Here is a 26916-nt window from a genome sequence, read left to right on the forward strand (position 1 = left end):
CCACAGCCTTCTTGACTCAATATCGAGTTCAACAATTTTAGGGTTGGGGCACCTTCTCCCATGTCCTTATGCCAACGCCCAAACAAACAGGCCTTGTTATCATGTGGTCTGCTATTACGCACAACCCATTTTAGGCCACTAATTGTCCCATTCATTCTCCTAGGCTGACCATTATCCACTCCTTTGTTTGTCCAACTGTTCTTCTCTCACTTTGGGCTCTATCTCCGCCTATCGTTTACTTCTTACCCTCTCCTCCCACCCAATCTTCTGCATAAAACCAACTTTTTCCTAGCTACCATCAGTTCTGCGCAAGGGTCACTGGATCCAAAATGTTAACTCTGATTTCTCTCCACAGATGATGCCAGACCTGCTGAGCTTTTTCAGCAATTTCTGTTTTTGATGATGAGAATGATGCTGTCGTTGTTGTTGATAACGTTGAGACTTTTAACTCAGACTGTGGACTGGCTGTCATGGCCTGCATCCTGCTGAAATCTTTAGAATTGTCAACCACCTGGGCTTGTGGATGTGCCATTACTCAACACATAAAAAAGACTTAGAAAGATCAGGTATTCAACAGAAATACGGGAAGGCTGGGGAAGCGGAGTTAAGCCCAACACCAAACTGAATGAGGGAGCAGGTTCGATGGGCTGAATGGTCTATTCCTGTTCCTATCTATTCTGTTTTTAAATCCAAATTGGAAAAGAACTCCCTTGTAATTGGCAACTATCTTCTTCTATCATTCCTGTGGATGTGGCCTCAGTGCTGGTCCCTTTCTACAACTGGGTTTCCTCCGGTGATCGTTTCCTCCCACAGTCCAAAGATGTGCAGGCTAGGTGGATTGGCCATGCTAAATTACCCACAGTGTCCAGGGATGTGTAGATTAGGTGGGTTATGGGGGAATGGGTCTGGGTGGGATGTTCTGAGGGGCCGTGTAGACTTGTTGGGCTGAAGGGCCTGTTTCCACACTGTAGGGATTCTACGATCTGCTATGGTTCTATGATCTATGAACTTTGCTCCGAAGTTTGGCCTGTTCTTTAGGCCACCTGCAATAAAGTCTTGAAAGCTGATTTCTACATTTATACTTTATCTACAGTGACAAGATTCTCCTACTCAATATAATCTGCTCTCAACTGACTACTGTTTCTTTTGATGAAATGCAAAATATCATTTATTTTAGTGTATTTCAGAGTACTGAGCTCCAAACAGCAACCCTTGTTAGACATTACATCATTAGACACTACAGAGAGTGGTTCATGTGTGGAATGAATTGCCAGCGGAAGTGATGGATGTTTAAAAAAAAATTTCAGTAAGTAGATGAATAGGAAAGGTTTGGAGGGATGTGGGCCAAATGCAGGCAGGTGGGACTAGTTTAGTTTGGGAACATGGTTGGTGTTGACTGGTTGGACCGAAGGGTCTGTTTCTGTGCTGTATGACTCTATAAGCTCTGAGGCAGCAGTGTCTGTGTTTCTCTGATCCCCTCTGCCCACTCACCAATGGGAGAGCAGGAAAGTGGTCAGCTTTCAAGCTCCAACAAGGGAGGAAGGGGATTGCCAGTGGGAAAACAGTTTGGGAAACATTAATCAGTCATGTTGCTGCACCTATTAACCACACTGCCAACAGATGGGGGGGGGGCAGTGTCACAATATCATCAACTCCCTGACTGTACGTTCCTGGGATAGATCTCTGGTCATTATCTATCAGGCAGGGCACTGAAATATTAACTGCCTTTCTCTCTTCCCCACAGAGCTGCCAGGCCAGCTGAGGATATCCACCTGGTTTCACTCCAGATTTCCTCACCACCATTTCTCATCCAGTTCTGCTGGTTCCTAAGGGGTGACCTTGTAGAGGTTTATAAAATCATGATGGGCACGGACAGACTGAATAGCCCAGGATTAGGGGAGTTCAAAACTAGGGGGCATAGGTTTAAGGTGAGAGGGGAAAAATTTAAAAAGGGCCTGAGGGGCAACTTTTTCACATAAGATGGTGGTAGAACTGCCAGAGGAAGTGGCGGGAGCTGGTACAAATACATTTAAAAGGCATCTGGATGGGTATGTGAATAGGAAGGGTTTAGAGCGATAGGGACATGTCTCTCTCTCTCTGTTTACACACACACCCCTCTTTTCCAGTTCTAAGTGGGAGGAGTATTGAAACTTCCCTGTGTGTCGTGTTGGGGGCAAGGTTCTTGATTTTATTAACATGGGAACGCCTGCTGGGGTCTAGTGACCACACAGTGATTGTTAAAATCCGACCACTCGCCCGCCTACCTGGTCAAAACTATAGAAAAGCACAGAGTCAAGTCTAATACCTAGGACCATCCAGCATTCTCATCTCAATCCGTGCAAAGGAAGTTTATTTCTTGTTTCAGTGTGCAGTAACTAAACTCCTGTCCCAGTTTGGATCTCAGGTTATCGTTTTCTTACGTGTTCCGAGGCAGATGGGACCAGTTTGACCTGTTTTGAGTTCTAGTCAGTGCTGTTCCCTAAGGAAGTGACCCTCCCTCGGCTCCAGATCCGGCGCTTTCGTTTTCGTTTCCCGGAAGAATTCCGCAGCGGGCGATGTGAGCGGAGCGGGCCGAGCCGGGGCGGGGCTGGGAGACTCACGGAGCCCCGGGAGCAGGCTCCTGTTTGCTGCCCACACACCATGACAGACTGTGAGCGCCGTGCCAGGCTCAAGGTAAGCGGCTACTCGAGCCCCGGGATACAGCTCTCTCTCTCTCTGCAAATCGGAAAAGTGCAGGCGCTGGGGATGGGGAATCAAACCGGGAGAGAGGTGTAGTCACTCAGAGAGCAGGTCCTGCAGAGACAGGGAGACTGACTGACTGACACACACACACACACAGAGAGAGAGAGAGAGAGAGAGACAGGGAAGGTGTCAACACAGCTGGGAAAAGTTACTGAACTTCTCCTACATGCCCTGGGCCAACACCCATGACCTCCCACCCCCCAGACCACCCCTACCTTTACCCCCAGGAACCCCTCCTATCAACCCCAAACCCATTCCTTATCCCTGACACCTCCTTCCCATTACCAACAGAGTGTGCCTCCGTTTTCCCCAAACATTCCTCCCCCTGTATTCCTCCCCATGCTCACTGCCCTCTTGACTGAACACCACATGAAACTGGCTGAAATGCAGCAATAAATCAGACCAAGACTGAGGCTAGGAACTTCTGTCTCACTCTGGGCCGGGTTGATGTGTAATTTTTTTGTTGTTTTGGTCATGTTCTGTGTTTTTTTTTTGAAAGGAATGACTGTGGAGGGCGGCATTGTCCCTGGCATCTGCCCGACAGACAGGGGTTGAGGGGTGGTGGCGAGCAAGGGGGCAGTGCCAGTGAGGAACTCGACACTTCCCACCTACCTGAGAGCTGCAGCAAAGTCAAACCGAGAGCAGCCTCTGAGCAGGAACGTCCAGATCCTGATCCAACTCTGACCTACTCATTGCTCAGCCTCAGTCACTCCCCCGCTGACACTGATCAGTACCCAAATAACCTGTGGGCATGGAAGTGAACATGAGCAAGTTGGGACATGGGGTGTGGGGTCTTCTATAGGTGACGTAGCAGATTGTTCAATCTGTCGTCTTGTGTCTTTTTATTGGGGTGGGGGGGGGAGGGTTGGGGATCTTGGTGTGCACAAATTGGCTGCTGCACTTTCCTAACCAGAATAGTAAGGATGTTAAGATGCCTTGAGAATGTAAAAGGTGCTATGTAAATGCAAGTGTATATGTTGTTTCACACTGCCAAGCATGCAGAATGCATTTGTTATCTCAAAGGTATCACCAAGCTCAAACATCCATGGGGGAGGGGCCTCAAGGTTTTGTGATACCTTGACCACTTCGCCATGATAATTATCCACATCTTGGGGTGACTGTTCCTAATGACCTTTCTGACTTCCCGAGCCAACGTTGCTACGGTCACTGATCTACAAACAAGCAACTTGGACCAAACTTACATGGCTGTAGAAGGTGGCTCAGCACCACTTCCTTCAGGTCACTTAGGGATGGGGCAATAAACGCTGACACAGCCAGGACAAGAGAACATTTAAAAAATGAACTGGGCAGGTCACCTTGTTTTTCCAATGATGCTGACAAGAACAGTGATAACATTTGGAGAAGTAGGAGCAGGAGTAGGCTATTTGGCCGATCAAGTCTGCTCGACCATTTGATATAATCATGGGTTTCAAATCCCCATTACCCTTGATTCCCTGAATAATCTGTCTATCTCAGCCTTAACCATATTTAACAATGGAGCAACTACAGCCCTCTGGGGCAGAGAATTTAAAAGATTCACAACCCTTTTAAGTGAAGAAATGTTTCCTCATCTCAGTCCTCAATCTGTCCAGATATGTTACAGTGCACCTCCAGAGCAATTCGGACTTGAACACTGGCCTTCTGGTTCAGAGGTGTGGACATTACAACAGCTATCAACCAACTTCTTGTCCTTTCTACATCCAGAAGTGCTCTTGCGCACAACTGAGTGTTTCTTTTGACCAATGTTTCCTATTAATCAAATTATGTGCAATGTCTGGCAATGGCAATGTAGACACTAAAGGTGAGGAATAGGTAGGGAGAGACGGAGGGAGCTAAATCAAAATGGAGTTGGAAGGCAGATAGAGCACTCTACCCTCTGCAGTGCCCATCTTTCGGTATTGACTAATTTGAGTCAGTCCATATGGGAACAGCAAGCAACTGAAACCATTGGATACTGCAAAGTCTACGGACCCTGACAACATTCCGGCAATAGTACGGAAGACTTGTGCTCTAGAACTTGTTGCTCCCTTAGCCAAGCTGTTCCAGTACAGTTACAACACTGGCATCTACCCGGCAATGTGGAAAATTGCCCAGGTGTGTCCTGTCCACAAAAACCTACCCAACCTGGGGTCAGTCCACTCTCAATCACTAGTACAATGATGAAAGGAATCATTAACAGGGCTATCAAACAGCACTTGTAAAGGAATAACCCGCTCAGCGATGCCCATTTGGGTTCCACCAGGGCCACTCAGCTCCTGACCTCATTCGCTTTGGCTTTAGACATGTCAAAAAAGCTAAATACCAGAGGTGAAGTGAGAGTGACAGTCCTTGACATCAAGGCTGCATTAGATGGAATGTGGCATCAAGTAATCCTAGAGCCAGTGGGAATCAGGGAACAAATTCTCCGCTGGCTGGAGCCATACCTATCACATAGGAAGATGGTTGTGGTTGTTGGAGGTCAGCCCCAAGTCCTCAGCCCAACCATCTTCAACTGCTTCATCAATTACCTTCTCTCCATCATAATTCTATTAGTGATGGAAAAGGATAGACCGGATCGAAAAATTAAAGTTCTAAATTGGAGGAAGCCGAATTTTGATGGCATTAGGCAAGATCTTCCAAAAGTTGATGGGGAGGGGAGGTGCAGACGTTTGCAGGTAAAGGGACAGCTGGAAAATGGGATGCATTCAAAAATTAGGTAACGAGAACCCAGAGACAGTATGTTCCTGTTAAGGTGAGGGGAAATGCTGGTAGGTGTAGGGAATGCTGGATGACTAGAGAAATTGTGGTTTTGCTCAAGAAAAAGATGGAAGCATATGTCCGGTATAGACAGCAGGGATCAAGTGAATCCCTAGAAGAGTATAAAGGCATTAGGAATATAATTAAGAGGGAAATCAGGAGGGCAAAAAGGAGACATGAAATAACTTTGACAAATAGGGTTAAGGAGAATCCAAAGAGATTCTACAAATACGTTAAGGACAAAAGGATAACTAGGGAGAGAATAGAGTCCCTTAAAGATCAGCAGGGCCACCTAAATGTGGAACCACAGGAGATAGGGGAGATACTAAATGAATATTTTACATTATTGGTTACTGTGGAGAAGGAGATGGAAGACGGAGAACATGGGGAAATAAATAGCGACATCTTGATAAATGTTCATATTACAGAGGAGGAGGTGCTGAATGTCTTAAAACTCAAAGGTGGATAAATCCCCAGGACCTGATCAGTTGTACCCTAGAACTTTGTGGGAAGCTAGGGAAGTGGTAGCTGGGCCCCTTGCTGAGATATTTGTGTCATCGATAGCTACAGGTGAAGTGCTGGAAGATTGGAGGTTGGCTAACGTGGTGCCACTGTTTAAGAAAGGTGGTAAAGAAAAGCCAGGGAACTATAGACCGGTGAGCCTGGCATCAGTGGTGGGCATGTTGTTGGAGGGAACCCTGAGGGACAGGATTAACATGTATTTGGAAAGAGAAGGACTGTTTAGGGATAGTTAACATGGCTTTGTGTGTGGGAAATCATGTCTCACTAACTTGATTGCGTTTTTTGAAGAAGTAACAAAGAGGATTGATGAGGACAGAGCGGTGGATGTGATCTATATGGACTTCAGTAATTCTTTCGACAAGGTTCCTCATGGTAGACTGGTTAGCAAGGTTAGATCACATGGAATACAGGGAGAACTAGCTATTTGGATACAGAACTGCTTTTCAGACTGGAAGCCTGTGACCAGCAATGTGCCACAAGGATTGGTGCTGGGTCTGCTGCTTTTTGTCATTTATATAAATGATCTGGATGTGAACATAGGAGTTATGGTTAGTAAGTTTTCGGGTGACACCAAAATTGGAGGTGTAGTGGACAACGAAGAAGGTTACTTCAAAGTACGACCAGACCATGATCAGATGGGCCAATGGTCCGAGGAGTGGCAGACGGAGTTTAATTTAGGTAAATGTGAGGAGCTGGATTTTGGAAAGGCAAATCAGGGCAGCACTGATACATTTAATGGTAAGATCTTGGTGAGTGTTGCTGAACAAAGAGACCTTGGAGTGCAGGTTCATAGTTCCTTGAAAATGGAGTCACAGGTAGATAGGATAGTGAAGAAGGCATTTGGTATGCTTGCCTTTATTCGTCAGTGCATTGACTACAGGAGTTGGAAGGTCATGTTGCAGCTGTACAGGACAGTGGTGAGGCAACTTTTGGAGTATTGTGTGCACTTCTGGTCATCCTCCTATAGGAAGGATGCTGTGAAACTTGAAAGGATTCAGAAAAGATTTACAAGGATGTTGCCAGGGTTGGAGGGTTTGAGCTACAGGGAAAGGCTGAATAGGCTGGGGCTATTTTCCCTGGAGCTTCTGAGGCTGAGGAGTTACCTAATAGAGGTTTATAAAATCATGAGGGGCATGGGTAGGATAAATAGGCAAGATATTTTCCCCAGGGTGGGAGAATCCAAAACTAGAGGGCATAGGTTTAAGGTGAGACGGGAAAGATTTAAAAGGGACCTAAGGGGCAACGTTTTCATGCAGAGGGTGGTGCGTGTATGGAATGAGCTGCCAGTGGAAGTGGTGGAGGCTGGTACAACTACAGCATTTAAAAGGCATCTGATGGGTATATGAATAGGAAGAGTTTAGAGGGAATGGGGTGAAATGCTGGCAAATAGGACTAGATTAATTTAGGATATCTGGTTGGCATGGATGAGTTGGGCAGAAGGGCCTGTTTCCATGCTGTACACCTCGATGACTCTCTTAGGCCAGAAGTGGGAATGTGTGCCGATGATCGCACAATGTTCAGCACCATTCATGATTCTTCTGATACTAAAGCAGCCCATGTTCAAATACAACAAGAGTTTGACAATATCCAGGCTTGGGCTGACAAGTGACAAGTAACAAAAACAGAAGTTGATGGAAAAGCTCAGCAGGTCTGGCAGCATCTGTGACGAAAAAAAATCAGAGTTAACGTTTCAGGTCCGGTGACCCTTCCTCAGAACTGGCAAGTATGTTCATGCCAGTGTAGATGCCAGACAATGACCGTCTCTACTTCACATTCAATGGTGTTACCATCACTGAAAGCCCCATTATCAACAGCCTGGGCTTTACCATTAACCAGGAATTGAACTGGACCAGCCATATAAATACAATGAGAAGAGAAGACCAGAGGCTAGGAATTCATGGAACCATCGAAAGTTTGAAAATAGGAGCAGAAGTAGGCTGTTCAGCCCATCAACTGGCTCTACTATTCAACCTGACATTGGCTAATCTATCTCAATGCCATACTATCACTCTCCCCATACTCCTTAACATCATTAGCCTCAAGAAATTTATATTTCTTCATCAAATATACCTAGTGACGTGGCCTCTGCCACCTTGAGTGAGAGAGAATTTGCGAGGTCCACTACCCTCTGGGTGAAGAACTATCACCTCACCTCAGTCCAGAAAGATAGTGTTGGAGAAATGAACAGGAGTGGAAGCAAATAAATGCCCAAGGCCTGATAATCTGCATACCAGAGTACTAAAAGAGATAGCAATGGGAATTGTGGGTGTATTTGTTATCCTGAGCTGGTGACCCCTCGCCCTAAACCCCCTGCCCGGGTAACATCATTCCCACGCCCCATCAAAACTTTATACGTTTCAAATGAGATCCCTCTCATTCTTCTGTACTGGAGTGAATACAGGCCCAGTCCACACACACTGCCCTCATACAACAAACCTGCCATCCCAGGAATGGGTTTACTGAACCTTTGCTGTACTCCTGTCTATGGTAAGTATTCTTTTTAGGTAAGGATTTTGAAATTGCACACAATCCTCCAAGTGTGGTCTTGCCAAGGCCCTGTACAGTTGTAGTATGGCTTCCTTGCTTCTGAATTCAAACCCTCGCTGTGAAAGGCAACATACTATTTGCCTTTTCAACTGCTCACTGCATCCACATACTTACTTTCAATGTCTGGTGTACAAGGATACCCAGATCCCTTTGCACATCAACATTTCCCGATCTACAACCATTTAAATGATACTGTACTGTCTGTTTTTCCCACTGAAGTGGACGACTTCACTTGTATCCACAATATTCTGCATCTGCCATGTATTTGTCCAGTCAACATTTCTCAATCACCCTGAAGTCTGTTATTGCCCTCTCACTGCTCACAATTTGTGTCATCAGCAAATTTGGAAATGTGATATTTGATTTCCACATTCATATTGTTAACAGCTGGGGTCCAAGTTCTGATTCCTGCAGTACCCCATTTGTCGCCGTCTTCCACTCTGAAAGTGACCCATTTATGCCTACTTTACTTCCTGCCTGCTAACCCATACTCAGTTCATGTTGGTATATTACCACGAATCTTATGTGCTTTAATTTACACACTAACTCTTGCGTGGGAGTTTATCGAAGCTTTCTGAACATCAAAATACACCACAATCACTGATTCTCCCTTACCTATTCTTCTAGTTACACCCTCAAAAATCTCCAGTAGGTTTGTGAAACATAATTTCCTTTTCATGTGTAATCCCATTGGTATGTTTTAAGTGTCCTGTTATCACTTCCTTTATAATAGACTCCAGTATTTTCTCTACTACTGATGTAAAACTAACCAGTCTGTAATTCCCTGTTTTCTCCCTGCCTTTTTTATACTTTTTTCACCCTCCAATCTGCAGAGACTGTTGCAGAATCTACTATATTTCAGAAGATGATAACGAATACACCCACAATTCCCATTGCTATCTCTTTTAGTACTCTGGTATGCAGATTATCAGGCCTTGGGCATTTATTTGCTTCCACTCCTATTCATTTCTCCAACACTATCTTTCACTAATAATTCTGCACTGATTTAACTCACCTCCTGACTCTCCAAAGCCTATCTGCTATCTACAAGTCACAAGTCAGGAGTGTACTGGAATTCTGCCCACCTGCCTGGATGGGTGCAGCTCCAACAACAGTCAAGAAACTTGACACCATCCAGAACAAATCATCCCACTTGTTTGGCACCACATCCACAAACAGCACCTTGCAAACCCATGACCACTTCCATCTGGAATAACAAGGGCAGCAGATACATGGGACACCGCCACCTGCAAGTTCCCCTCTAAGCCACTCACCATCCTGACTTGGAAATATATTCCCGTTCCTTCACTGTCACCGGGTCAAAATCCTGGAACTCGCTCCCTAAGGGCATTGGGGTCAACCTACAGCACATGGACTGCAGCAGTTTAAGAAGGCAGCTCACCCCCACCTTCTCAAGGGGGCAACTAGGGACAAGCAATAAATGCTGGGCCAGCAACACTTGTGTCCCATGAATGAATGAATGCAAAGAAATTCGCCAAGATCTTTAACTCTGTTATTGGGATGTAGTCACTGTGGTGTTTATTGACCCTCAGGGATGGTTTACTCCTCCATTCACAGAATCCCTCATGTCACTGAGGGACAGATTTCTTTCCTTAGGGGACATTAATGAACTAGAAGAACTTTTTAAACAGAATTCAAATTCTCTTACAGCCACGGTGGGATTTGAGTTCTTGACTCTGAATTATTAGTCCATTATCAGAAACAGCGTTCTTGGCTCCTGTATTGCAGCTTGTGAAGTGTTTGGGGAGGTACATTGCTGATTGGCTGGTTTTTATACAATGAGACTATGGGCTGGATGACCCATGGGCTTTGGGACCTTGTCACTGGGGCCTTGGCCTCATCACTGGCTATGCTGAGATGTCTTGCTGTGAGCCAGACCAAAGGAGCCATTTTCCTGGAGGCCACTTCCTAATTGGCTGGGTGCACTCTCACCTTTCAGTCAAAGGCAGCGATGGGCTTTCGAGCCGAACCAGCACTGGGGCTTGCTGAAGCTCCAAGGAGATGGTGAGGCTCTCTCAATTCGGAATGACAGCTTCCAGAACATGGAGCTGCAGGTTTAAGGGAAAGGATTGAGGTGGCTTGGTGGAGAAAGGCTACGCCCTGGATTGCTGTCAGCCATCATTGTGGCCTTCTATGTCTGTAACCCACTCTTTGTGGCTTGGGGCTCCCCATCACCTGCTATTATTATTAGAATACTAATAGATATCCTAACCAACTCCCACCCACCCCATAGAACAGTCTGATTAGAGGAAGCCCTGATCATTTGACTGACTGGTGCTAGATAGAGTATTGTCAGGTGGCACTTGTGACTTCTTTCCTCGTGGGTTGTTGACCTGGACTAACAGTTAACCATACGGCATTCTGCAGGCACTCCAGAAACAACCATTATGTTAAGCACTGGCAAGTTGCACTTGGCTGTACTGAGCTGTAGAAACTTCCCTCACGTGTGGATTTGTGTTTCCCCAGGAAGAGCACGTATGTGAAGTGGCAACCTGTAGCCCCATGCCAAGGTCAGTCTCTCCGCCAGTGGAGCCCAGAGCAGTCAGCAGTGCCCACAGTCACTCTCAGAATGACCTCAGCCGCCTGCCCAGGACATTGAGTGAGTATCGAATGCCAGATCTTTGCAGATCCCATCTGTTGCCAGATGTGTGTGGGTCATGTCGGACTGCTGAGTATGCTACTATGGAACCCAAGTTGTAAACGTTTACCTCAGTTTCCAGTTGTACTTGGGCCCCAGTCTGAAAAATAACCAAAAGGCAATTTCTACAGGACGCTGTCACATCTGACCACCATCACCAAAAAAATCTTCCTGACATCTATCGTATATGTTGTATTTATGCAAATATGTACCCCATGTGTTGTAACATGCGTGCAGATGTGTATTCCTCACATGTTCTTTGTGTGTTGTAATGTGTGTACACACGTGTTCTTTGCATGTTGTAATGTGTGTACAGATGTATACTCTTCAAGTGTGCAGATGTGCACTCTTCGCATGTTGTAATATGTGTGCAGACGTGCGCTCCTCACATGTTATGATTTGCGCACAGGCAGTGTGTGATGAATGTGAATGCAGGCCAGTGTGTTGTAATGTGTACATTGGAATGTGGCTGGTGGTAGTGTTGACAGAAGCCTCAGCTATTCAGAATTCTCTATACACTCGCAGATATCCAGGCAGTGCTGTAAAATAAATGGCAGGCTGGTTGAGAGCATGTCATGAATTTCTATTGGGTGACTTTGACGGGAGAGGCTCCTTGCTCATGAGTATAAGGTTGTTTTATTACTCCAGTGTTTGCTGGGACTGAGCTGCTGATTATGATCTACTTGGCACAGGAACAGTTATCGGGAATGTACTGCAATTGTTGTGGTTGTACTTCCAGCTTCTACTAATTGATAATGCGGTTTCCATGCTGTTTCCCACTCGTATCGGTATCTGAAGATGTTTCCTGTCTCACAGCCTTTAGGCACCTTGCAATGTTTCGAATATTGCTTAGTCTCGAATGTGGATGGACTCAGTTTGATCTTGTAGGAGCTGGAATATTTGTGTACCCGAAGCTCTGCAATGCTTTCTACATTTCTCTCTTATCTCTAAGTTACCTTCCAAGAAGTAAACTAGTTAGACCTGTTGTCCCTGACTCTTTACTTTTCCTATGGCAGGATAGTTGGGCACTACATTTGGCATGAACATCCTTCAGTAGGATTGAGGCCAGGTTACCTTCTATGTGCCAACTTGTCACCCCTTTTGGACTGGGGCAGTGGAGAGACAAAGTTTATTCTTCAGATCAACGGCTGGTCACAGAGCTGAGGTGTTAACTCTGTTTCTCTTCCCACAGATGTTCCCTGACTCGCCAAGTATTTGCAGCATTTTCTGTTGCATTTTCAAATTTCCAGCATTCACGGTATTTTGGTTTTGCTCTTTTTATACAACCCTCAGATATCACTTTGTTGTATTCTGTGATCTCTTCCCCACTGCCTTCACTTTCCCCCAATGTATTAAACCAAACCCTGGTCTACTGCCTTCCATCAGCTCCTGCTGTACTTTACTTTGATTTCTTCCATCCTTTCTCATCTGTATTCTTTGCCAGTTCAGGATATACCTTCCTTAGTATTTGTTTCCATCAGAACTCCTGCAATGAGGTACCTATTCTGTTTGTTCATGGGATGGATGTGTCACTGGTCAAGTCAACAGTTATTGGGCGTCACGAATTGCTTTTGAGGAAGTGAGGTGAGCTGTCTTTTGAACCGCTGCAGCCCATGTATTGTAGATGGGACTCAGGGTAGCGTCCTAGGCCCAACCATCTTCAGCTGCTTCATCTATGACCTTCCCTCCATCATAAGGTCAGAAGTGGGGATGTTTGCCGATGATTGCACAATGTTCAGCACCATTCGTGACTCCTCAGATACTGAAGCAGTCCGTGTCCAAATGCAACAAGATCTGGACAATATGCAGGCTTAGGCTGACAAGTGGCAAGTGACATTTGTGCCACACAAATGCCAGGCTATGACCATCACCAATAAGAGACAATCTGTCCCTTGACATTCAATGGTGTTACCATCATTGAATCTCCCACTATCAACATCCTGGGAGTTACCATTGACCAGAAACTCAACAGGACTCATCACATTAACAGAATGACTACAAGAGCAGGCCAGAAGCTGGGAATACTGTGGCGAGTAACTCACCTCCTGAGTCCTCAAAACCTGTCCACCATCGATAAGGCGCAAGTCAGGAGTGTGATGAAATACTCCCCCCTTGCCTGGATGAGTGCTGCCCCAACAACACTCAAGAAGCTTGACATCATCCAGGACAAAGCAGCCCGCTTGATTGGCACTACATCTACAAGCATCCACTCCCTCCACCACCGAGGCTCAGTAGCAGCAGTGTGTACTATCTACAAGATGCACTGCAGAAATTCACCAAACATCCTCAGACAGCACCTTCCAAACCCACAACCACTTGCATCTAGAAGGACAAGGGCATCAGACATATGGGCAGTACCACCACCTTCAAGTTCCCCTCCAAGTCACTCACCATCCTGACTTGGAAATATATTGCCATTCCTTCACTGTCACTGGGTCAAAATCTTGGAATTCCCTCCCTAATAGCATTGTGGGTCAACCCACAGCAAGAGGACTGCAGCGGTTCAAGAAGGCAGCTCACACCACCTTCTTGAGGGCGACTAGGGATGGGCAAGAAATGCTGCCCAGTCAGCAATGCCCACATCCCACAAAAAATGAATAGAAAAAAAAAAGATGACGGGGCATATAATGTTGAGGAGGCGGGTAGGTTGCAGAAGGACTTGGACCGGCTAGGAGAGTGGGAAAAGAAATGGTAGATGGAATATAATTGAATAGCAAAGGACAGTGGTTAGATTCTTTCAAATTGGAGATGGTCATTGCCTGGCACTGAAGTGGGTAAGAGACGCTCACAATGCACACATCAGCCTAAGGCTGAGTGTAGTAGCCTTGCTGCAAATTCATGGAACTGCTTCAGTACTTGAAGAGTCATAAGTGGCAATGAATATTGTGCAATCATCAGTGAACATCCCCAGTCCTGATCTTATTGTTGAGGGAGGGAAAATGAAGCACTTGAAGATGGTTGGGCCGAGGACACCATCCTGAGGGACTCCTGTTGTGTTGGCCTCGGACTGAGATAATTAGCCTTCAACCTCCACAGACATCATCCTTTGTGCTAAGTATGTTTGCAGAGATTCTCATTGCCTTAAGTTTTGTAAGATTTCCTCAGTGTCACATTCAGCCAAATGCTGCCTTAATGTCAAAGAAAGTCACTCTTGCCTCATCTCCCATTCCTGCCAATTTCCTTTTTGTTTGCCTCTTAATTCATTTATTTGTAGAATAATTTACTGTTCCTTTGTTAATATTCCACCTTGCATTCCTTGTTCTTCTCTGAGCCCTTTGCCTTATTTCCTTGTATTCTCTCTCTGACTAATAGCAATCATGTACATATCATACCTTTGACAGGTTTCTCATGTCTGTTCGTCCATGTAACCTTCAAATTTGAAACCATCCCCTTTTTAATGGCATCTATTCGTTCTACGTGTTTTCAGTTCACCGATGACGATAGCCTAATCTTGTACATGTAATGCTGTCCTTTTTCAGAGCAGTTTGGAACATGGAAATAATATACTTCATTGCTGCAAAATTTCGCAAATTTGGTATTAACTTGTCACAAATTATGCAATGTCTTTATATTCCTGTAAAAAGGGTGTACAGTGTTGTTTTGTTCAAGCAGGAAGTTATGGACTTTTTTTTTTATCAGTTTAATAGAATCAGACTTCACCTGGCTTGGACTAAGGACTTAGTACATACAAAGTTACCCTTTAAACACTAGGCCATTGGCACCGGCACTCAGAGATACTGGCTTACAGGGTCACAAAGGGACACTTGTATACATCTGGGTACTGGCCGTTGCATGGACGTGGTGCTGGTCCATATATGGGTACTGGGCTCAGATACAGACACAAGCGCTGTCTCAGAAGTGGACACTGACACACAAACAACATTGCTGTATGGAGACAGTGTGTCACTGGCGAGAGCATTAGTTCATGCAGGAACACTGGCACTGGCCTCCAGGAAGCCCAGGTCTCTGTTCGTGTGAGAACAGTAGAGCAGCTCACATTAAATCATTTTGGATATATAGCAGAGATTCAGTATTTAAAAACTGTCTTGACCACACATTATGCCCCGCTCACACTTTCCCCCATTGACTCACAGTGACTACGTTTTAAAATGGCTTCACTTACTGGGTGATTCATAGAGTTGTACAGCATAGAAATGGACCCTTCTGCTCAACTCATCCATGTCTACCAGACATCCCAGTCTGACCTAGTCCCATTTGCTAGTATTGGCCCATATCCTTCTAAACCCTTGCTATTCATGTACCCATCCAGATGCCTTTGAAATGTTGTAATTGTACAGTCTCCACCACTTCCTCTGGCAACTCGTTCCATACATGCACCACACTTTGCGTGAAAAAGTTGCCCCTCAGGTCCCTTTTAAATCTTTCCCCTCTCATCTTAAACTTATGCCCTCTAGTTTTGGACTCCCCTGCCCTAGAAAAATGACATTGGCTATTTACCCTATCCATGCCTCTCATGATTTTAGAAATCTCTATGAGGTCACCCTTCAGCCTCCGATGCTCCAGGGAAAATAGCTGCAGCCTATTTAGCGTCTTGTTATGACCTCGAACGCTCCAGTCCCAGCAACATTTTTATAAATCTTTTCTGAACTTTTTCAAGTTTAACAACACCCATCCTGTAGAAGGATGACCAGAATTGTACACAGTATTCTAAAAGTGGTCTCACCAATGTCCAGTACAGCTGCAATATGACATCCCAACTCCTATACTCAGTGTACTGACCAATGAAGGCAAGTGTGCCAAATGCCTTCTTTACCACTCTGTCTACCTGCGACTCCACTTTCAAGGAACTCTGCACCTGAACTCCTGGGTCTCTTTGTTCAGCAACCCTCCTCAGGGCTCTATCATTAACTGTGTAAGTCCTGCCCTGGTTTGCCTTACCAAAATGCAACACCCCTCATTTATCTGAATTAAACTCCATCTGCCACTCTTCAGCCCATTGGCCCATTTTATCAAGATCCTGTTGTACTCTGAGATAACCTTCTTCATTGTCCATTATACCACTAATTTTGGTGTCATCTGCAAACTTACTAATTCGATTGAGACATCTGGTTGTACTCAGTGCTGCAGAGACCACACTGGTTACAGTGCATTCTAACAGCACGTTTACATTTAATCATTATTTGCAAATTAATAAGTTTTTTTCCAGAATAATACTGTCTCCATTTTTGTTTTGGGCTTGACCGCGGTGCATGTGCCAAGTAGCAGTATGACTGTGCCTGCTCAATCTTCATCGAAATAAACCACTGTTTTACTCACTGCTCCTCAACTCCCTCCCTCCCTCCCTCTTGCTGGTTCCCTCCCCCACTCATCACTCCCCCACCCTCACTCTCTGACTCACTGTTCCTCTCATCACTTCCTGCTCCTGACTGCTCCCTTGCTGTTTCCTAACCATGACCTGGAATCAGCTGAAGAGAGGAGGTGAGAGGCAAGATGTGGGAAGGAGGCAGAGGGTTGGGACAGAGAAATAGTAACTGGGAGGGGGTGAGCTGGTTGAGATGAGGAGCGGTGAGTGGGGAGCAGGTAAGCAGGAAAAACAGTACACTAATAAGTTGAAAGGGAATCTTTGGCTTGTTGGATTCGAGGCCATCAGTAGGTTTTTGATGTTAAAATAACAGGTCAAGACTGTAACCCAGTCTTATTACATGTGTTGTTATGGGAAAGATATTTTGTAGAATATATTTTTATTAGGGACATATTAGGAGTGCTAAACAAGGCTCTCATTCAATTGCTATCTTGTGTGAAGACCACTTTTTTGCCCTGTATTTTTGATTGTGGGCTGACTTAGGAAATGGATTATTTTACAAACCAAGGATCAGTGAGTGATTCCTGCAGTTTTTGTAAAAAAAAGTTACGTGATGCTCATTGTAAGTGCTGTTTGCAGAGCTGCTGGATGAGGTTGTTGGGGGAAGGTTTACAGAGGAGCTGGAGCTGAGTGGTGTGTTCAAAGGGTGATTCACTGGCAACAAGTAGCTGATTGGTTTGTAGACTGGTGGGCATTATTGACAGAGCCCTTCTGCCTGTCGCCAGCAATGTGATTGGTTCTCGGGTAGCTGACCAACTTGGGGATGTGAACAAGAAAAGGAGATGCCTTCTGATCCCCTCCAGCTTAGGTTCTCGCGTGCTCTCTCTCGCGCTCTCTCTTTCTTTCTCTCTCTCTCTGTGCTCTACACTACGAGCCTTAAGCCTAAAGAAAACCAGTTTGTTTCTCGTTCAGTAATTGCAAATATCCTGGAGGAAGATTGTGAAGCAGCATTCTGATCAGGTCAAGAATCATCTCAGTAAATCCTGTGAACAGGGACCTCTGAACGGCGTTCCCAGTCTTTCCCTCCATCCATAGCACCTGTATTTTTTCCTGCCTGTGGGTGTAAGGGGGAATTTCCTAAGGCAGTTAGAATTTTATCTTGGAGAATTGTACGCTGACAGTTCACGATTGTTTACCTGTAGCTAGGTTTGATTTATGTGCAATAAATAATGGTTTTTGTGAAGTACAGAAACATGGACAATGCATTCTATCAGCATGGGTCAGAAAGAAAAGTAAACTGGGCAATTCTGCATACTTTTAAATCTTTGAATTTTGTAATGGCTCTGGGAATAGCAAGGCTTGATTTCCAGCACACTACCCTAGTGATGTTCTGAGGAAGGGTCACCGGACCCGAAACGTTAACTCTGTTTTCTCCTTCACAGATGCTGCCAGACCTGTTGAGCTTTTCCAGTAACTTTGTTTTTGACCCTGGTGATGTGTATTGCATGCCACTAATGTTTGGTATTTATTGCCTCCTGACTGCTGAACAATAAAACTTTAGATGTTAGAATAGGCCCCTTTGTTTCTCTCTCTTTCCTGTCATTTAATTAGGTGTTCACTTTTGGAATTATAACCTGCCTCTATGCTTGATCCCTGGCTGCCTGTACTAGCAGCTGACACATTCCTCAAAGGGTGAGCCTTGGCTTGAGCCTCTCTCCCAGGATCATTGTGTGGTAGCTTCTTAATGCTTTCTGAGTCAGCTGAGCTGACACCCTCAATCATTTCCTCTGTCTTCCTCTTCCTTTCCCTCCTCCTATGGAGATGATTCTTTAATTGACCATTCACAGATTTGAGTGTAAACACTGTTTCCTGTTACCCCACAACACACCCAATTTCACTTCTACATTTCTCAGCAGGTCATGCACAGAGCAACATGAGAAATATGTGTTTTATTTGAAACATTTGTTTGGCCCTTTTCCATAAGGAGTGCTGGAAACACCCAGTATACTGGGGCTTTCCAGCTGAGTGCAGGTAAATGAGCAGGTCAGCTTCCTGCCAAGAGGTGATATTTATTTGGCAATGATATTAAAGTGTTGCTTTGCTGAGATGTAAAAGGAACAGCAGAGGAATTAGCTAAGGCCCTGTACCTTTTTGCAAAACCAGGGAATGCAAGGTATAGGCATAGGGACAATAGGATGTAAGGGAATGGTACATATCCTGTTCATTGTATATGTAAATCAAAGCAAACCTGGCCACGAGGGAGTAAGCATAACTGGCCCAATAAGTGGAACTCCGACCAAGAGCAGAGCTATAGACTATAGCAGACCCTTAGCAAGTACCTGCTCCCAAAGCGAAGTCAACATCACGGGGAGAACGAGCTTAAATTCAGTTCCATTTCCCACTCCACCTTGGCATGAATATCTACCCTCCCAGGTCGAATTCTCACTGTAGGTGCCATACAAGTCAGATTTGTGGCATGGCATTCCGCAAAGCCTCAATAAATGAATAGCTAAACCATCTAGCTCAGTACTACGATCAAAGGCTAGTTTGTGATCTCAATCAGCCAATACCCAATGTCCCTGATTTCGGGAAATGGAAACTGCTCCCCTGCTTACTGTCCAGTCACCCATATTGGACAGTTGGCATCTGCTGAGGGTAAGATTGGTCACAGTCCGTTAGAAGTCCTCTTTGGAGAGTACAAATTGGCCATGATTTTTGGGTGGGGATTTCAAGAGAATAAATATTTACAGCAATCCTTTTGATTTGTTAGTGGGAGGTTGGCATTTGCTGATCAATGTTTATTGCTCGTTCCTAATTTTCCTTGCAGTCCATATGCTGTAGGTAGAGCCACCGTGTTGTTAGGGAGGGTGTGTCTGGATTTTCACCCTGAATGTTCCCAAGTCAGGATGGAGAGTGGCTTGAATGGGAACTTGCAGGTGGGTGGTGTTCCCGTGTACTGGCTGCCCTTGTTCTCCTGGCGTTGGAGGTTATGGATGATGGTATCTAAGGATCTTTGGTGAGTTGCTACAGGGCTTCTTGTCTGTGGCACATTCTACATCCACCAAGTGCCAATGGTGGGAGAGAGCGTGTGTTTAGGGTGCTGCGTGAGGTGCCAATCAAACAGGATGCCTTGTCCTGGATGATGTTGAGTTGTTTCACGATTATCCGAGCTGCACCCATCTGACCAAGTGATGAGCATTCCATCACATTCCTGACTTGTGCCTTGTAGATGACAGAAAGACTCTGGGGAGTCAGGAGGTGAGTTGGGGGTCAGTTGGTTGAACAGTTGGTTTGCAAAGCACTAACAGCAGCGTGGGTTCAATTCCTGCACTGGCTGAGGTCACCATAAGGTCACGTATCTCCTTAACCTCTCTCTCCTCATCTCCCCGTGGGTTAAACCACCACCAGTCATCTCTTTCTTAGAAAGAGAGCAGCCCTATGCTCCTCTGGGACTAGGGCAGCTTTACCTCTACCTACTCCCTGCTGAATATTACGGAATTGACTGGGCAGGTTTGCCATTGGTGCTGGGCAGTCCATCCAGTTTTTCCTCTTTTAGCAATGTCTTTGGAGCAGTTTGACATGGCTGGCTGGCTGGCTGAGCACTTCGCTGGGACCATTTCAAAGAGAATTTGAGAATCACGTGTCAGTTAGATGGGGATTTCCTTCTCGGAACGGCTTTGAAACAGTTTGATAGTTTCATTGGTCACCAGATCTGAGATTGACTTTTTACTCCAACTTTCTTCAGTTCATTGAATTTCAATCCACAGATTGTAGAATAATAGGATTTCAATTAATTTCCCCAGAGCACTAGTCCATAACATCTGAATTACAATAATTGACATGCAATCATTCCAATCAACATTTGGATTCTTCTGGAAGAGTGAATGTGGTCTATTGCCAGTTTCAATTGATGATCTAAAGTCGCTGCATCCTGGTCTTTCTCCTACACTGTAAGAAACTACACTCAGATATATTTGTGGGAGTGTGGCTACCTTTCAGTAAACAGTGGTTTTGTGTTGTTGATTTGTGACAGAAATGCAGCCATCACTGTGGAGCAAGGCAGATGTCACACAGTGGCTAAAATGGGCAGAGAGAGAATATTCCCTGCGGTTTATTGAGGAGAGCAAGTTCGAAATGAATGGAAAAGCTCTTTGCCTGCTCACCAAGGATGACTTCAGGCACCGCTCTCCAAGTTCAGGTAAGAGCTGCTCAGGGTTTTCATTCAGAATTTGCTGCGATACAGGAAGGATGACATTAAACTGGAAAAGGGTGCAAAAAGGATTCACAGGGATGTCATCAAGATTGGAGGGTTTGAGTTATTAGGAGAGGCTGGATAGTTTGGGACTTTTTTCACTGGGCTGAGGGGTGACCTAATAAAGGTTTATAAAATCATGAGGGGCATAGATAAGGTGAATAGTCAAGGTCTTTTCCCCAGAGTAGGAGAATCCAAAACTAGACGGCATAGATCTAAGATTTAAAAGGGACTTGAAGGGCAACTTTTTCCACACGGAGGATGGTGTGTGTGTGGAATGAGCTGCCAGAGGAAGTGTTAGAGTGGATACAACATTTAAAAGACATGTGGACAAGTACATAAATAGGAAAGGTTTAGAGGGATATCAGCCAAATGCAGGCAAATAGGGCTAGTTCAGTTTAGGAAACCTGGTCTGCATGGATGAGTTGGGCTGAAGGGTAGGTTTCTATGACTATAAGCCTTATAGTGTTTTATAAACAGAAAGTAACACAGTGTCCTAGTCAGGAATACACTGGGGACAGTAGTTCAGTGTACCAATCTGAAATATGTTATATGTATGAGGATAAAAGTTCTATTAGTCTGAAAAATATGATGTATATGGGGATGACAGTTCTGTGTACCAGTCTGGAATATGTAAAACTTATAAGAATAACACTTGTATACTGATCTTGGATTTAATGATAGTTGCATCTGTCAAAACATCTCAAAGTATCTAACAGGGGCTTAATGGCGACCAAAGGATACTAGAGTGAATGTACACAGTCTTCTCGGTGCAGTATGGACTCTGGTTCATTTCTCATGAAGTTGCTAAGGGTGGAGTGTGTAAATTGAAAAAAGGACAATGTTCCTTGTTTAACTTTCAAAGTGACCTCCGTGTCCAGGAAGTCAATCCTTTCAGAGAAACTATGTGTGTGTTGCCAAATACCTAGATGTCAGCACCTGCTCATGTCCTGGAGATGTCCCACACTCCTTAACTGGAGCAGCAGATACAAGCCCCCAGCCCTTCCCACAAAGAGGGAGCACTGGTTTGGAGATTTTGTGGCCCACAAGCAAGGCTGGCCCCCATCCCAAAGAGATGGCAACTGTTTCTTCAGGCCTTTATCCAGCTCATTCTGGGGGGAAAAAGCTTCAGGTACAATCTGTCTGACGACCTAAGGCAGCTGCTGCTTTACCTAGTCTGTGATTCTGGATACATTTGTCCAGGGATTGCAAACTCTCTCCCCTCCCATTTCTTTCTTTCCATTGAATTCCTGACCACCTCCTGCTCTGCCTGACTGTCTCTGTCTCTGATCAAACTGAGCTGAACCTCCTCCAAAGTTTTACATTTTGAGTTGAATTGTTTTTAATGACCATCACAGCAAGAAGTGAACTGTTATCTGATTGCAGTGGGCTGACACTTAGCAGTTTGAATCCTTGCTGCTGTGCGACGTTAAGGTCAGTGGGCAGTGCCACCTTTCCCCTGACTGATGTCTGTCTGTGACGTGGCACATGCGATAATGCGATTGTGCACGTACGCGGCCACTGCGTACTTAGTGGCAGCGTTGACAATAGAGAGAAGTCAGCAAAGCTGTCCGAGAGATAAAGGTGGGATCTGGTGAGCATGGGCCCACTCTGATGGGAAATGAAGGCGGGCAAAAGAGGAGCATGTGTTTGGACAATGGAGGAGTCGCTGGCCGGCCCAGCATTTATTGCCCATCCCTTGTTGCCCTTAAGAAGGTGGTGGTGAGCTGCCTTCTTAAACCGCTGCAGTCCACCTGCCACTAGGATAGAAATTCCAAGATTTTGACCCAATGACAGTGAAGGAACGTTGATACATTTCCAAGCTCAGAATGTGAATAGTTTAGACAGGAATGTGTTAAAAGAGCAAATAGCAGCACCGCTCTATAGTGACACTTCCCTCAAGGTTTTCCTGAAGACTGACCACGAGGGAAGAGAAACTGTTTTCCCTGCGGATAGCCACAAGTGGCCATCCTGACTGAGGAAGGCAGCCTGGGCAGAGGTGGCTGCGGAGGTCATGGCCTGTGGGTGGCACGAGAGAACCCAGCTCCAGTGCCCTGAGAATGAATGATCTGCTGTGCTCTGCCAGGGTATGTACCACTGTCCCCTCAATGCTTCATGCTGCTGTGAGTGTGAGTTAGCATTGGAAGGTTGGCAGTGTAGGGTCTATCACACAGGAGGTTGTGGGCAGAAATCTCCATCAGAGCCTCATGTGTAATCAATGCCAGTGTTTGTGTGAGGGGAACAGTGAGCTGGAACTTCTCAATAATTCCTTAGCTAGGGGTGGCAGCTCACAATGCAAAGATCATTGTGCATGTCTCTGCAGCATCTGATCCCACTTCCTCTCCCATTCCAGGGAGAATAAGAAATGAAGCCCACTCCTCCCTCCAGTCCCATCTCCACCAGCTGCTCTGAATGAAGGAGATGGAGAGACAAGCAAAGGAGCAGTGACAGAGGGGGCAGAGATCGTGCAGATACTGGGGTGAAAGACAAAGGAGTTTGCCAAAGCTCTGTCTGATATTGTGACTGTGATGCGCAAATGTGTGGCTGTCTACATGGATAGGGTGGTGACCACTGTGGCGAGGCAGGTCCAAAAGAACCATCAGTATGTACTTGGACCTTAACTCCATTGCTCAAGTCATGGATACATTCATCCAATGGGTCAGTGAGAGGAGGCTGAGGGATCTTGTCTTCACTTGTAGAGTCGGAGAATCATAAAGCACAGAAACAGACCCTTTAACCCAACTCATCCATGCTGACTGCGTTTCCTAAACTGAACTAGTCCCATTTGCCAGCATTTGGCCCGTATCCCTCCAAACCTTTCCTATCCACGTACCTGTTTGGATGCCTTTTAATTGTTGTAATTGTACCAGCCTCTGGCAGCTCATTCCACACACACACCACCCTCTGCGTGAAAAAGTTGCCGCTCAAGTCCCTTTTAAATATTTTCCCTCTCCCCTTAAACCTTACCTTCTTGTTTTGGACTGCCCTATCCTGGGAAAAGACCTGGCTATTCACCCCACCCAAGCCCCTCATGATTTTATAAACTTCTATAAGGTCACCCTTCAGCCTCCAGCGCTCCCAGGGGAATAAAGCCCCAGCCTATCCACCCTCTCCTTTTAACTCAAACCCTCAAACAGAATTCCAACTATCTGCATCACCTCAGGGCTGAGGGGTTTCCCAGTGTGCATGGACAGGAGGAGGAGGAGAGACAGGGAAGGTCACCTTGGGATGGTGCAGAAGTACTCTTCAGCTCTAGCTCCCGCTCTCCCAGGGACCTCCCTCCCCAACCAGGTCAGCCTATTGTACTTGCAGCAGACCAGGAGTGCCCTCTGGGCCCAGGACCACCAGAGGGTGTCACCAGGGCCACCTGATCAAAACAGCTTGGTCAGGGAGCTTCCTGCATCATAGTTGTGCCAATGAGGGTGGCAAAGGAACAGAGTGGAGAAAGATTGTTGAAGACACTTGGCGTAAACAGGTGTAAATCTCTGTCCAACGTGAAACTGGACACAAAGTCAGCATTTATTGCGGTGATGCTGTGGTCTGTACAGCCTCTGGTCTTTTCTGTGTTCCTTTTAGGTGACCTTGTGCCTGACCACCCCACACGCTCTCACTCACTCACATCACCAGGAAGTAGTACTAAGGGCATTGAGGTGGTGATCCTGTGTTGCCCTTTGAGAGGAACAGCACCTTCAGAAAGTGGTATCTGCGGCTCAAGATTTGGGTTTCAGCAGTTCAGCTTCTCTATGTTGCTATATTAGACCAATGGTCCTTTGCAAACTAAGTGAAAAACAGAAATTAATGGAGAGTTGAAGAACGACTTGCAATGTTAAATTGACTTCTCTCCACAGCTGCTGCTGGGTTTCTCCAGCATTTTCTGTTTTTGTTTTGGATTTCCAGCATCTGCAGTTTTTCGTTTTTTTTTTTTGCAAACTGAGGCTTGATTCATCTAAACGCAGCCCTGTGTAATCCTGCAGGACACCACACTGATACTCTGACCAGGAAAATGAGCAGGACCTTGGTGCAAAGAAAACAAATTGACTTACAGTTTTAATACCACAAGTAAAGTTCCTTAACATTTTAAAGCAACAGAACAAGTGCTTCCTTGAGAATATTGGCTCATGGTTCTGCTTAGCCATGTATGTTCGTGCAAACTCAATGGTCTTTAACTCCATGGCTGAAAATCTGACGCCTTGGCTCTCTGTGATAAACTGGACAAATCATCCGTCTTTCCTCAAACATGGAATAGAGAACTCTCGAATGCACTTGTGTGATGCAGGTTGGGAGATGCCAGTCCTGGTTGGGGTTTAAAATGAGCTGATGGTGAGGAGGTTTATTGTTGCTCTCGTTTTCACAGCGCCACCTCCTACACCACGTGGTTACAGATCTGTCTGCAGGAGGTTGCAGATGTAGGTGACAGTGTACCTGGGGAGGCTTCCAGCACTGCCTTTCACTCACCTGCGGGGAGTCGGGGGCTGTCAGTTCATCCTCTGTCAGTACGCCACTCGATGGCACTGAAGACCCTGGTTCCCCTCTTGTTCTGTTGTCACTGGGTATTGCTCCTCCTCAGCAATGCTGGGTTAAATTACTCAAATATCGGGCATTGGAGTACTCGGCTGTGAAGGAAAATCAGGATTGAGCTGTTTGTTCTCCATGTTGTGATTTTTGACTTTGTCAGTCTACCCTTGAGGTCCTCATGCAGCTGCTACTGTGCTGGTGAAAGTCTGCCATCCAGCCTCCTGTAGCTGGTGAAGGACATTCTTCATGACCCAGGACTGGTTTTCCTCTTCCTCATCCTGCCATGTGCAAGATCTACCACATCTTCTCCCACCATCACTTCACATGGTCTTCTCCTTTCCTCCTGCATTGCCCCTGTCCTCCTTCAAGCTCCCCCTGTAAGTATCTGTACTTGATATTCCTGTTTCTCCCCCCTCCGATCTGACTCCAACCCATGTCCTCATGCCCAGCATTAGTCCCTTATTCAATTCAATTTCTCATTCTCTCTCCTCGGAGTACCTACTTACCCCATTGTGTTCCTTACTCTAAACATGTGGCTGCCGCCGTTTCCTTGTCCCACTTGCCCCTCTCTGTGATTCTGCCCTCGAGCCCACTGTCCTCCCTTTGTTCCCCAGGATCCTTCCAGTGCTCCCAATAACCACGCTGTTTAATTTCCATTTACTCCCATTCCTTTCTACCTGCCCCACCCTTGGATCTGTACCTTTTGAGGAAACCCCATTTTCTCCCACTGATAAGGTTTGCTGGCATCAGCCTCTGCTTCTCTTGGGCAAATTTCACGCCTTGACCTATAAGACTTTGCACCAAGAAAGCTTAGGAAGGCGGTGGCCTAGTAGTATTATCAATAGACTATTAATTCAGAGACTCAGGCAACGTTCTGGGACCTGGGTTCGAATCCTGGAATTTGGATTCACTTAAAAAGATCTCATGATGACCATGAAACTATTGTCAGAAAAACCAATCTGGTTCGCTAATGTCCTTTAGGGAAGGAAATCTGCCACCCTTACCTAGTTGTGCCCTCATTGTGACTCCGGACTCTCAGCAATGTGGTTGACTCCAAACTGCCCTCTGGCCCAGCCTGTGACACCCACATCCCGTGAAGGAATAAAAAGCAGTTTGGTTTTGATGGAGATGCATAACATGAAGAAATTTGTTGTCTCTGGAGCAGAAGTCAGGTACATGCCTCATAGTTGGCTTTGAGAACATATGTTTCCCATTCTGTCCAACAAATTTGTGCCTGGGAGTGTAATTTCAGCGGAGCTAGGGTCTTAATGAGTATCTATGACATGCTAATCAACATAAAGGAGGTTTCCAGCCATTGGTTCTAAAAACATAATCACAAAACTTTAACATAGTATTCCCTGCCTAACCATGTGAAAACAGCTTGGAAGATTCTGTTCGCTGTGTCACAATTCAAAAAGTAATGTTGTTTGTGGCTTTAGGCAAGGCCCTTTAATTCTCTTGTTGGTGGGGGGAGTAGGGGGGTTTGGGGGGCGAGTGTGTAAATACCAGATTGAAGGGACTCTCACTTTATTGGTCAGAAGCCCATGTGTGAGGTGGGCGTGTGTTAGGTATTTCAGAATAGTACCACACGGTAACATCTCCAGACACGTTACAATTGTGGTGTAAGAACTCCAGTCTTTAGAAAGGAGATTGAGAACACCTTACTCAGAAAGGAAGGAT

The 26916-nt window shown here is 45.6% G+C and overlaps 1 protein-coding gene across 3 annotated transcripts in view; it reads left to right on the forward strand.

The window, feature by feature from the left end:
* Positions 1-2191: 2191 nt before the first annotated feature.
* etv7 (ETS variant transcription factor 7) overlaps positions 2192-26916 on the forward strand; it is a 63083-nt gene continuing 38358 nt past the window's right edge. For 2 of the 3 annotated variants that reach the window (XM_048612225.1, XM_048612227.1), the window contains exons 1-3: positions 2195-2673; positions 11035-11167; positions 20503-20667. In XM_048612225.1, the coding sequence (XP_048468182.1) occupies positions 2641-2673; positions 11035-11167; positions 20503-20667 (331 nt within the window). In that variant the 5' untranslated portion in view covers positions 2195-2640. Of the gene's footprint in view, positions 2674-11034; positions 11168-20502; positions 20668-26916 lie in introns of all 3 variants that reach the window. The other variant, XM_048612226.1, reaches the window with a different exon arrangement.

The sequence above is a fragment of the Rhincodon typus genome, chromosome 25 (assembly GCF_021869965.1).
Source record: "Rhincodon typus isolate 14 chromosome 25, sRhiTyp1.1, whole genome shotgun sequence".
NCBI classification, from domain to species: domain Eukaryota; kingdom Metazoa; phylum Chordata; class Chondrichthyes; order Orectolobiformes; family Rhincodontidae; genus Rhincodon; species Rhincodon typus.